The sequence below is a fragment of the Anolis sagrei genome, chromosome X (genome assembly GCF_037176765.1).
Source record: "Anolis sagrei isolate rAnoSag1 chromosome X, rAnoSag1.mat, whole genome shotgun sequence".
Taxonomy (NCBI): Eukaryota; Metazoa; Chordata; class Lepidosauria; order Squamata; family Dactyloidae; genus Anolis; species Anolis sagrei.
Window position 1 is genome coordinate 104098989 of NC_090034.1, and position 12205 is coordinate 104111193.

At 43.3% G+C, this 12205-nt stretch overlaps 1 protein-coding gene across 1 annotated transcript in view; it reads right to left on the reverse strand.

The window, feature by feature from the left end:
• Positions 1-258: 258 nt before the first annotated feature.
• LOC132781311 (delta-like protein C) overlaps positions 259-12205 on the reverse strand; it is a 79626-nt gene continuing 67679 nt past the window's right edge. Inside the window, exon 9 of the mRNA XM_067461066.1 lies at positions 259-743. Coding sequence (XP_067317167.1) covers positions 738-743 — 6 coding nt within the window. The 3' untranslated portion in view covers positions 259-737. The remainder of the gene's footprint in view (positions 744-12205) is intronic.

Below are 12205 nucleotides of genomic sequence, written 5' to 3' on the forward strand. Positions count from 1 at the left end.
ATGATCCGTAACGTTTCTTCTCTTGGCTGTTTCTTTTATAACTTTTTGAAACTACAAGCAAGTCTTCGGGGATCAGAAGTCAGGAGAGAAATAAAATCCAAGAAATGTTAACTTCCTGTTGTGAAGGTTCACATTGTTGTCACACCTTTCCAGTGACTGAACAAAAAGACAGTGTTATCTTTCCTTCGAACCGTGAAGGAGGAAATACAGTCAATTGAGAGGAGCTTAAAAATTGTAGAAACATCAAGTTAAAAAAAAAAAAGACATGTTTAAAAAACGAGTTCAGCCCTGGCACTTCTGTAGGAAAAGGACCTGCCTTTTCTAGAGACCAGACAATTCCAGTACTGGGGCCTTTCCTGATCCCAAACCGCAAACTGGCCTTTCTTCTTCTATCCAAGAGAAAGCTCAAAGGTGGCTCTCCAAACCCAGTTCTGACTTTCCACTCCATTGGCAGGCTCCGTTCGTCAAATCGTTCTGAATCAGTCTATTGGTCTTCTTTCCAAAACAACAATAAAATTAAATATATATATAATAGCAGCAAGAATAAATATTAAATATTTTTTTCCTTTAAAAAAAAGGAGTCTTTTTGTAATACTATCAGAATAAAAAGTTACATCAGGACTGCTCCAGGAGTTCATTCAGTGTTCTCTGTAAACATCCCATTAGCTGAGAAATTTGGAAGAAAAATGAAATAAAATACAGATGCCAGTCACCAAGGCTCGGTAGAAGGATCTTCTTTAGACCTAGAAGTGAAGGTGAAAGAGGGCAGGGGAAAGAATTAGAACATAACCTTGTAGTAGATCAATCCCTTCTTGCCCCCTCCCCAACCCGCTTCTAGCCACAACCCTGTTTTCTCCATCGCAAAAGGGTTTCCAAGAAAGAACTCTAGTTTTGATTGTTATGTGGAATAAGTGGTGGAATGAGCAAATTGAATGTCTATTTGTGGTGTTTTTTTTATTGACCCTGGAGAGCAAAACACATGTGACAGTGCGAGTGGCAACACCTATGTGTAGAACTGTTAGTTGCAAGATTTAAACTGTTGTATCATCCTTAATCCTGCTCCTTTTACCCTGCTTATGTATAGTTGTATGGATTGGTTACTTATAGCTGTCAATCAGTACTGTTTGGCTCCACCTCTTCCTGCAGGAGGGGAGTGCTTCCTTTCTTTTCATTCTGCCATCAGAGTTCCTACCATATGGACGTGAGTAAGAGATTTGACGGATTTGGGGACGAGGGACAGGGCCTTCTCTGTGGTGGCCCCTCGGCTGTGGAACGCCCTTCCCATGGACATTAGATCAGCTCCTACGCTAATGGTGTTTCGAAGAAAACTAAAAACCTGGCTGTTTGAACAGGTATTCGGATAAACAGTGCAAGGAATATGGTGAACGGAATCATAGACGACGAATTTGGATCACGATTCTAGTCATGAGACGTTATTGTGTTGTTATTGATGTTTCATGCTTAATCCTGCCCCTTTTACCCTGCTTATGTATAGTTGTATGGATTGGTTACTTATAGCTGTCAATCAGTACTGTTTGGCTCCACCTCTTCCTGCAGGAGGGGAGTGCTTCCTTTCTTTTCATTCTGCCATCAGAGTTCCTACCATATGGACGTGAGTAAGAGATTTGACGGATTTGGGGACGAGGGACAGGGCCTTCTCTGTGGTGGCCCCTCGGCTGTGGAACGCCCTTCCCATGGACATTAGATCAGCTCCTACGCTAATGGTGTTTCAAAGAAAACTAAAAACTTGGCTGTTTGAACAGGCATTCGGATAAACAGTGCAATGAATATGGTGAACATAGGAACGGAATCATAGACGACGAATTTGGATCACGATTCTAGTCACGAGACATTATTGTGTTGTTATTGATGTGTCTTTGCTTTGTATATCATGCTCTTGATGGTTTTAAATTGTATATTGCTATGATTGTCTTTTTGCTCTTGTTGTGAACCGCGTTGAGTCGCCTACGGGCTGAGAAACTGCGGTATACAAGCAGAGTAAGTAAGTAAATAAATAAATAAATAAAAGACCCTGATTTAAATGACCTCTTAGCACCAGTTCTGGGTTTTTTTTTTTTACCCTTGAGACTTGTGCTTCATGTTCAGACCAACCTGAACAACGTTGGAAGTCTCAAGTGCCTTCAAACTGATTCTTTTGGCACCAAAGGAAGATCCTGAGTCTTCAAACATAGGCCATCTGAACTGGGGTTGTGGTTTGCTCCGGCATTCACAGCCATTGAGGAAACAGGAAACTTGGTGAGGCTTCTCAGCTTCAAACACCTTGGACCCAGGACTAATTGAGACTGCAACATATATTTTCCTTCACCCCTCTGAAGTTTCCAGCTCATTGCTTTGAAGAAATAACTCTTTGTGATCAATAAAACTTATTTTGAGTTATTTACAGCGTTTTGGGTTTTTGAGAGTTCCAGTTTCCTATAGGAGGGCAAGAAGCAATCCCTTGGAGGAAAGATGCCACGTCCATCCCTCCTTCATTAAGAATAATAGCCCCCAAGCGCGACGGCACAACACAGAAGCTGTTCCCTCCTGGCAATAGAAGTGACAAGGCTGTTGGCCACATTTCTAGTGGCCAGGAAGCTTTATAAAATGCCTTGTGTGCACAGGAAAACAATCCCGTGATCCAGGTATTCATGGGAAGTGATCTAGGAGAACAAGCCACTGATGAAAATGTTGGACCTTTGCAAAACCTTTGCAAAACTTGAGGCTCTCTTAATGACAGACATATATCATATATACTCTTAAGACAGGGGGTCCTCAAACTATGGCCTGGGGGCCGGATGCGGCCCTCCAACGTCATTTACCTGGCCCTCGCTCAGGGTCAACCTAGGTATGAAATGACTTGAAAGCACACAACAACAACAACAATCTTATCTCATCAGGTCATCAGCCGGGAAGTAGCAGCCAATAGTGAAAGGACCAAGGCAGAGACATCTCCAGCTCATCCCTTGTTTGGGTCTCAGCCAGCACGTCAACGACGTGAATCTAGAAATAGTTTTCTAAGATCTACAGAGACACTCACTGGAACACCTCAGCAAGCGAGAGTCCAAAAGTGGCAGGCTCAAACCCAGAACCTCAACCAATGGCTGATACCAAATGAGAGACTCCCTCCTGGGCATACAGAAGACTGGGCGACTTGGAAGGCGCTGAACAGACTGTGCTCTGGCACCACGAGATGCAGAGCCAACCTTCAGAAATGGGGCCACAAAGTGGAATCCAGGGCATGCGAGTGTGGAGAAGAGCAAACCACTGACCACCTGCTGCAATGCAACCTGAGCCCTGCCACATGCACAATGGAGGACCTTCTTGCAGCAACACCGGAAGCACTCAAAGTGGCCAGATACTGGTCAAAGGACATTTAACCAACTACCAGACTCACAAGATGTGTATTTTTCTGTCTGTTTGCTTTGTTCTGTTAGAAATGTAATATATAATGGACTGGTTGCTCTGACACGACAAATAAATAAATCAGCCAAAAGCAGGCCCACACATCCCAATGAAATACTAATAAGTTTATATTTGTTAAAATTGTTCTTCATTTTAATTATTGTATTGTTTTAAGTGTTATTAGCACTACAAATAAGATATGTGCAGTGTGCATAGGAATTCATTCATGGTTTTTTTTTTCCAAATGACAATTTCAAATGATAATTTTTTTTTCAAATGATAATCTCTGTGTAGTCTGACCACCATGTCAGACTACACAGAGAAGCCATTGAAATCCACAAGCATGTGGACAATGTCAACAGATAGGAGGAGACCATGCAAATGAACAAAATCTGGTTACCAGTATTAAAAAACTCTAAAATTACAACAGCAAAACAGCAGAGAGGAAACAACCAGGCACATCGTAACACCTCTCAACAAAACATTTTCCCAGGCTCAGCCAAGCCTTCAAATACTAATGAAGGTGGTCAGCTGAAACATTCACACCTAGCTTCAGCAGAGAAGAGCTCTTTGCCCCACCCCTGTCATTCCACAGATATATAAACCCATTTTCCTATTTCCAACAGACTTCACTACCTCTGAGGATGCTTGCCATAGATGCAGGCGAAACGTCAGGAAAAAAATGCCTCTAGAACATGGCCATATAGCCCGAAAAACCCCACAAGAACCTACTGATAATCCGGCTCTCCTACACTTTGAGGGACTGTGACCTGGCTCTCTCTTTAAATAGTCTGAAGTTTGAGGACCCCTGCTCTAAGAGAAGCAGAGTATTTCAGACCTTTTATGGGCTGAAAAGGTCTCTCTCAGCTTATAACGGGGTCAAGCTGGGCAGCGGAGCCTGGAGGCCATTGCTAATAATATATGATCTATTTCTCTCTCATCTTCCCCTCCCTAAACAGTGTGTTTTCTTTTCTGCTTCTGCTCTGCTTCTCCTCCCAGGCTGGAATGTTTTGAAAAGGGAAAGGAGGATAATTCGTGGTAAAATTAGGTGTCTCGCCTTATATTCGGGTCGGCTTATACTCCAGTATATACGGTAAATGTTTTCTGTCTTTGTGGCACAAGAATATGCATTTCCCCAAATTTTTGAAACTATGGGTCATCTTTTCCTGTGCATTTCTGATATGGATACGCCCACCTATCTAGCTGACCATATATCCGAGGAATGAGGATTGGATGTGGATTCTTCTTACACATTTGGGATGCAAAAGAAATCACAATATTCCCAATTTCCTCTTTTTGACCATCACTGTGCACTAAAAGTTCTGATCAAAGTGCAAAGACAGAGAGACTCTCCATAAGACTTAAAATAGAAAAGAAGAATATTGGTGTTATCGCTCTACCCCGGCAGTAGAAAGAAAGCTAGATTTTTGTACTCACCTGTGAGGTGTTGTTCTCCAAGCCCTCCCAGGTGCCATGGCAAAATATAGGACAGGCTTCTCAGAGACCTGGAGGAAGGGATGGCTTGCCTGACCCAAATTGATTGGCGACTGCCTCTAGGAACACCATGGCCCTTTCTGCAGGGTCCAGGGGAATGCTTTCCAAAGTTGTAGCCAGCTTGCTTTGTAAAACCACCGATTCCTGAACAAACAGAACTTTCAGAATCGAGGCAGATGCTGCCATGAGGACAGCAGACTTTGCAGGCAGCAAATCTTTCCTTTCTCTATAGAATCTACAGCATTCTACCTTGGATCGCAGACTCAGTCCCAGCAATAGCCAAAAGCTTAAGAACAAGTCTTGCAAATCTTCTGTTCAGTGAGAAGTGGCAGAGTCTGCCTTGACCTGTTGATTCAAAGCACCAAACAGATTTCCCTTGCCTTATCCCCCATTTGTCCCATAACAAGTTTGCACCTGAAGGTATGGTGAATACCTCCTAATTTTCATGCATCTCTCAATGGGTGCAGCTTTTATCCTGTACAATTTGCAGAAAAAGCCTATATGAGGTTCTTGGTCAACAGTAAAGGAGTTCCTCTCCAAGAGAAAAGACTGAATTCTTTTGCCTGGGTCTTCATTATTTTTAAGGCACCTGGCTAGGAACTGAGAAGGAGAAGATCTTGACACAAAGGCAGGATATCATAAGAGTCTCTGTTGTTGTTGTTCATTCGTTCAGTCGTCTCCAACTCTTCGTGACCTCATGGACCAGCCCACACCAGAGCTCCCTGTTGGCCGTCACCACCCCCAGCTCCTTCAAGGTCGTCCAGTCACTTCAAGGATGCCATCCATCCATCTTGCCCTTGGTCGGCCCCTCTTCCTTTTGCCTTCCACTTTCCCCAGCATCACTGTCTTCTCTAGGCTTTGCTGTCTCCTCATGATGTGGCCAAAGTACTTCAACTTTGTCTCTAGTCTCCTTCCCTCCAGTGAGCAGCCGGGCTTTATTTCCTGGAGGATGGACTGGTTGGATCTTCTCGCAGTCCAAGGCACTCTCAGCACTTTCCTCCAACACCACAGCTCAAAAGCATCTCTCTTCCTTGGCTCAGCCTTCCCTCAGGTCCAGCTCTCACATCCGTAGGTGACTCCAGGGAAGACCATGGCTTGGACTAGGCAATGGATCTTGGTTGCCAGTCTGAGGTCTCTACTCTTGACTATTTTATCGAGACTGGACATTGCTCTCCTCCCAAGAAGGAAGCGTCTTCTGATTTCCTGGCCACAGTCTGCATCTGCACTCATCTTTGCACCTAGAAATACAAAGTCTGTCATGGCCTCCACGGTTTCTCCCTCTATTTTCCAGTTGTCAATCATTCTTGTTGCCATAATCTTGGTTTTTTTTATGTTTAGCTGAGTCTCTGTTAGCCTCACAATATTCCCATATTCCTGATTCATTGGAGGATATATCTTTCCAGAGAATCTTGCAATGCATGGCTAAGGAAGAGCCAAACTCTGAACAGAAGCATTACGTCCAAATGGAGGACTGATCTCACCCAAGGTGGGTCTGCACCAGAACTGGAGCTCTGTCATGCCAGCGTGAGCTTTGAAGGTCTTTCTCACATCCCAGGAATGCCATACTTTACCTTTATGTCACTCCCAAGAGAGTAAGAGAAGGAAAGAAACAAAAAGAATGTGTTTTCTTGAGCATCACTGTTGTCTTACTGAGTTGGATCCTCTGGAAAACCACAACAGTTTTGAGATTTGAGGGGCGATGTGAAGATGGAAAGAGTACTACAAGTTAGCCACGCTCTGCAAAGTCAAATCAAGAAGACAAGCTTGGATAGAGGAGGACTGTGTTGTCTTGAGCATCACTGTTGTCTTACTGAGTTGGATCCTCTGGAAAACCACAACAGTTTTGAGATTCATGGGGGCTATGTAAGAGATGTGAAGATGGAAAGAGAACTGCAAGTCAAACCGAGAAGACAGGCTTGGATAGAGGAGGACTTACCTTTGCAAAGTGCTCCTTGAAGCTATCAGCTGCCAGCCTGAGGACAACTAACCCAGCTTTGGCTGAGGCTGAGCAGTGTTCCTAAAGGCAGTCTCCAATCAATTTTTTTTCATGCAAAGCCTGGTCCCTGCAGGCTTGAGAGTGTTTTAAGTCGTGTCACAGAGAGTGGCACCTGAGCAAAGCTGGAGAAAAGCACACCAAACTTACCGTGCAGGCTTCTTCACAGCAGGGGATGGAGGGCATCCAGGAGCAGGTCATTCCTGACACTAACGTGGGCAGATGGGGCCATGTAAACCAGCAAACTACCCATCAGACAGGATATGAACATCCTTTTCGTCACATTTTGAGACACAGTGTGAATTGTCAGTCTGCAACTGGAACCAAAGAGTCAAAACTTTGAAGAAAAACTATCTGAAGCCCAGGCAGAAGAGAGACTCATCCCTTTCAGGATGCATTTCACACCAGATTAAAGGCTTTTAGAGCCAAAGGCCGAATACTCTTGACCGTTCTCTCATAGCAGGAAGATTATTGCACAGGTGAACTTAGGATACCTTCATCCCAGAAATGAAGACATTTCACAGTAAATCCAGTATTCCTATCTCCATCACTGGATGAAAGTATCCTAAAATAGGATGTTCCAGGGCTTGCCTAACAGTAAGGATCACTGTCAGGTTTTACAATGTATTGTAATGTAATATAGCTGAGTCATGCACTGCTAATGGGCTTCTATTGGAAATGCTGAGTCATGCATTAACTGTATATAGAACTTCATTTGGGGAATGTGTTCTGGCCTAGTCCAGGTGATTGTGAATGATGCAATCCTGGGTCTGAGTTAAGTTAATGAGGTGGGAACCAATAAGAGATTGCTGTGTGTAAATGTACAGAATTGTATATAAGGAAGTCATGTACAGTGTATTCTCTCTCCTTGTGCTATGATGCTATTCGTCGAAGGCTCTATGTAATTGATTAAAACCAATCAGAGATTGCTGTGTGTAAATGTACAGAATTGTATATAAGGAAGTCGTGTACAGTGTATTCTCTCTCCTTGTGCTGTGATGTTAGTCGAAGGCTCTATGTAATTGATTAAAAGAACCTGTCTGCCAAGACAAGATATAACTGTGTGCTGTGGTACGTTTGTAATGTCATCTAGACTGGGGGAAAGACAATGGTAAAACTGACAATGGCCGGGCATGTGCTCAAGTGTCTGTAAAAGAGTTCCAGAGTGACTGCGGGCTGTGGGAGCAGCTGACTGAAAATACTGTGCAGGAAGAAGCTACTGGAAAGCGCTGAAGTTGTGCAACTCATCTGCTGCTGCTCAACAATCACATTCTTGCTGCTTTCCAGATTTGAGAAGATGAACATTGTTGGACCAGCTGCCTTCCAAGGGCTACATCTGAAGTGGAAAGGGAAATCACTGAAATGTGTCGAATAGGAGGAAACTCAAATGTCTCCTTGCTGCTTGCTCCCATGTTCGTAAACTCATTTCTTGGAAAGGTTAGACTAGCCCTCTTCTTGCTATCCTTCATAAGCAAGCCTTTAGGCAAGAAACCTAAGTCTCTGAAAATTTTTGGAAGTTATGCTGAAATATTAATTCCTGGTGAGCAGACATGGAGAAGACTTTGTGTCATTGGGTATCGTCAAAAGAATAAAGGGTATCGCTTTTGGTTAGGACGAGGCAGAATTGTTATTACCAATAAAGCAGAGTTTGATGGTCATCAGAATTGGAAAAATTCACATCAAAACTGTCAGGATTAATTTAGTTGTATGTGTGTTTTCAAATGTGCTTCTATGTAATTCCAAAATGGATTCTACTGTGTATTAGAAATGCTGTGCAGAATGTTCATGAGGCTGTGATAATGTAACCGTGAGAGAAGTGAGGTAATGTTTGCTCTTGCTGGGAACAGAAGGGAGGATCCCGTCTCAGCCAGAGAGAAGAGAGATAAGCAGATGTGTCGAGACTTTCGTTTTGATAGTTCCTGATTGTAGCTCGCTGTAGCAAGACGTGTAGTTTGAATGTGCTTAGTAAACTTAGTTTCTTTTGTTGCTCAAAGCCTGCAGAGTCCTTATTTTACAACACAGTGTCTGCTGATCTAGCAAACCTTCTGCTGCGCTCCCCCAAACTCTGACACAAACAAAGAAGTATTTCTACCATTTCTAAGTATTGAGCCTCAGGAAAGGGAAACTACAAGCGAAAGATCTAGAAATTGAGAAATTGATACAAAGACAGGAATAGTACAGGCAGAAGAAGAGAAACTAGAAATTCCATGTATAAGTAGCCCTACTGTGAAAACAGAGAATGAAAGTAATAAAAATGACAAAGATGAAGGGTTGGTGGAAATAAGGGAAATAATTGAAATCCCTAGAAAATCAGAAAGGGCGAATAAAGATGTACCACCAAAAATATTTATGGTCCCAGAGGTAACATTTAAAAAGAAAAAAACGAATTGTAAAATTGGGTTGTGGTAGGTTTTTTCGGGCTATATGGCCATGTTCTAGAGGCATTTTCTCCTGACGTTTCACCTGCATCTATGGCAAGCATCCTCAGAGGTAGTGAGGTCTGTTGGAACTAGGACAATGGGTTTATATATCTGTGGAATGACCAGGATGGGACAAAGGACTCTTGTCTGCTGGAGCTAGGTGTGAATGTTTCAAGTGCCCACCTTGATTAGCATATAATGGTCTGACAGTGCCTAGAGCAAACTTTTGTTGAAACAGGGGACATGAGAGGGGACGATAAATAAATCACTTTGGACTACTGGTATTGGGTCACGCTGCTGCTAATAAGTTATTCTGCTGTTCATTTATGAGGAGGGTCTTTTGTTAAGAAGCCCACTTGCCCAACATGTTTGTCGGGTGAGAATTACAATGCTGGGACATGCTTTGGGAAGCACGCAGATAACTAGGTTCTTGTGGGTTTTTTCAGGCTATATGGCCATGTTCTAGAGGCATTTTCTCCTGACGTTTCGCCTGCATCTATGGCAAGCATCCTCAGAGGTAGTGAGTTCTGTTGGAATTAGGAAAATGGGTTTATATATCTGTGGAATGACTGGGGTGGGGCAAAGGACTCTTCTCTGCTGGAGCTGGGTGTGAATGTTTCAACTGACCACCTTAATTAGCATTTGAAGGCCTGGCTGAGCCTGGGGGAATCTTTTGTTGAGAGGTGTTACGATGTGCCTGGTTGATACCTCTCTGCTGTTTTGCTTTTGTAATTTTAGAGATTTTTTAATATTGGTAGCCAGATTTTGTTCATTTTCAACCCACAAGAACCTAGTGATTCCAGCCATGAAAGCCTTCGACAATAGACAGATAACTCTTGGACACTTGGAAGTTGTCCAGCTGTGCTCTCTAGACATTGAATTAATTGTGAATTAATTGTGAAATGCTTTCCCAGACACAAGAAGGTCTCTTGGGAGCGGGTCAGTTCTCAGGGGCCTTTCAGATTGGTTGAAGTATACCTGCCAGCTGACTTTTCACTTTTGAGAGAACAATTGGTAACTCATACTCATGGGAGCAATTTTGGCTTTGCCGGTAAACATGTTTTAGAATCTCAGCTGCCTGGATGCTTGTATCTGAAGGGCAGAAGGAGACATGGGAGGAAAGGCTTTCTGGACAGTGACAAATGCAAGATACTCCACTTGGGCAGGAAAAACGAAATGCAAAGAGACAGAATGGGGGACAATGAGGCCTGGCTCGAGAGCAGTACGTGTGAAAAAGATCTTGTAGTCCTCATGGACAACAAGTTAAACATGAGCCAACAATGTGATGTGGCGGCAAAAAAAGCCAATGGGATATTGGCCTGCATCAAGAGGAGCATAGTGTCTAGATCTAAGGAAGTCATGCTACCCATGCTCTATTCTGCTTTGGTTAGACCACATCTGGAATATTATGTCCAGTTCTGGGCACCACAATTCAAGAGAGATATTATTGACAAGCTGGAATGTGTCCAGAGGAGGGCAACTAAAATGATCAAGGGTCTGGAGAACAAGCCCTATGAGGAGCGGCTTAAGGAGCTAGGCATGTTTAGCCTGAAGAAGAGAAGGCTAAGAGGAGATAGGATAGGCATGGATAAATATGTGAGAGGAAGCCACAGGGAGGAGGGAGCAAGCTTGTTTTCTGCTTCTTTGGAGACTAGGACGCAGAACAATGGCTTCAAACTACAAGAAAGGAGATTCCATCTGAACATGAGGAAGAACTTCCTGACTGTGAGAGCCGTTCAGCAGTGGAACTCTCTGCCGCGGAGTGTGGTGGAGGCTCCTTCTTTGGAAGCTTTTAAACAGAGGCTGGATGGCCATCTGTCAGGGGTGATTTGAATGCAACATTCTTGCTTCTTGGCAGAATGGGGTTGGACTGGATGGCTCAGGAGGTCTCTTCCAACTCTTTGATTCTATGATTCTGGAGCTGATTTCCTTCCCACTCAGACTAGACTCTCACATCGATTGCGTGAAAAGAAAAATCTCAAGGCATGCCACTCAGAAAATAAATGAATAGAGGAGTTGGAGTTCCTTGTCTTGCAGAACAGGGATTCTCCTTTGACCAGAGTTTGCTGATTCGCATGGCTCTGCCTGTTGGAAGAAGAGGCAGGATAACCAAGAGCTCAAGGATACTCTCCATCCATTGACTGGGAATTCCATGATGTGGTGCTTTTAAGTCTTCTTTCAGGACACAATATGTTTGAACATTTTGAAAATGAATTAACATTTGCATTTAGATCCATGCTTCCCATTACATCTTTTGCACGAATCTTTTAACAATTTGACTTCTGATACCTATTTCAGTGAGAACGATAGTACTTTGATATGTGATGTATAAGCTGATCTCAACCAAATTAATGCAACCTGTTGCTGTGTAATATGAGTTAGTCACCCCATCCATTTCAAGGCATGCACCAAGGAAAAGAAATAAAAACGTTGGCTTACCCATAATTATTTGCACAAACAAGAGCGCAACCCGTCGAGAATTTCCTGTTGGACTCATCTATCACATCAGTGTAAAAGGATGCCATGCACATTTAACTCACATAATAAACCTTCCCTGCTACAGAGTGGAATCTCATATAGCTCCTCTTGACCCTCTCTATGCATTGCTCCATCATGCTTGGTTTTCCAGACATGTTGGGGCAATTCATAAGCAGCAAAAGATGGGTGTACTTTGGAATACGTTGCGCCCCACAACTAGATTGAAGTATAGACACCTGGCCTTTGCTAGCTATTCATCATTAGTGCAATAGCCCTGTCTATCAGTGGTAATGCCTTTGCCAACAAACCTACCAGTGAGATTACAGAGTACCTAAAATCAATGGGGACTGGGTGCAAGATAATCCCCATGAAGTACGAGGGGTATTTTTAAAGTAAGGTCCGTTTTGTTGTAGACACT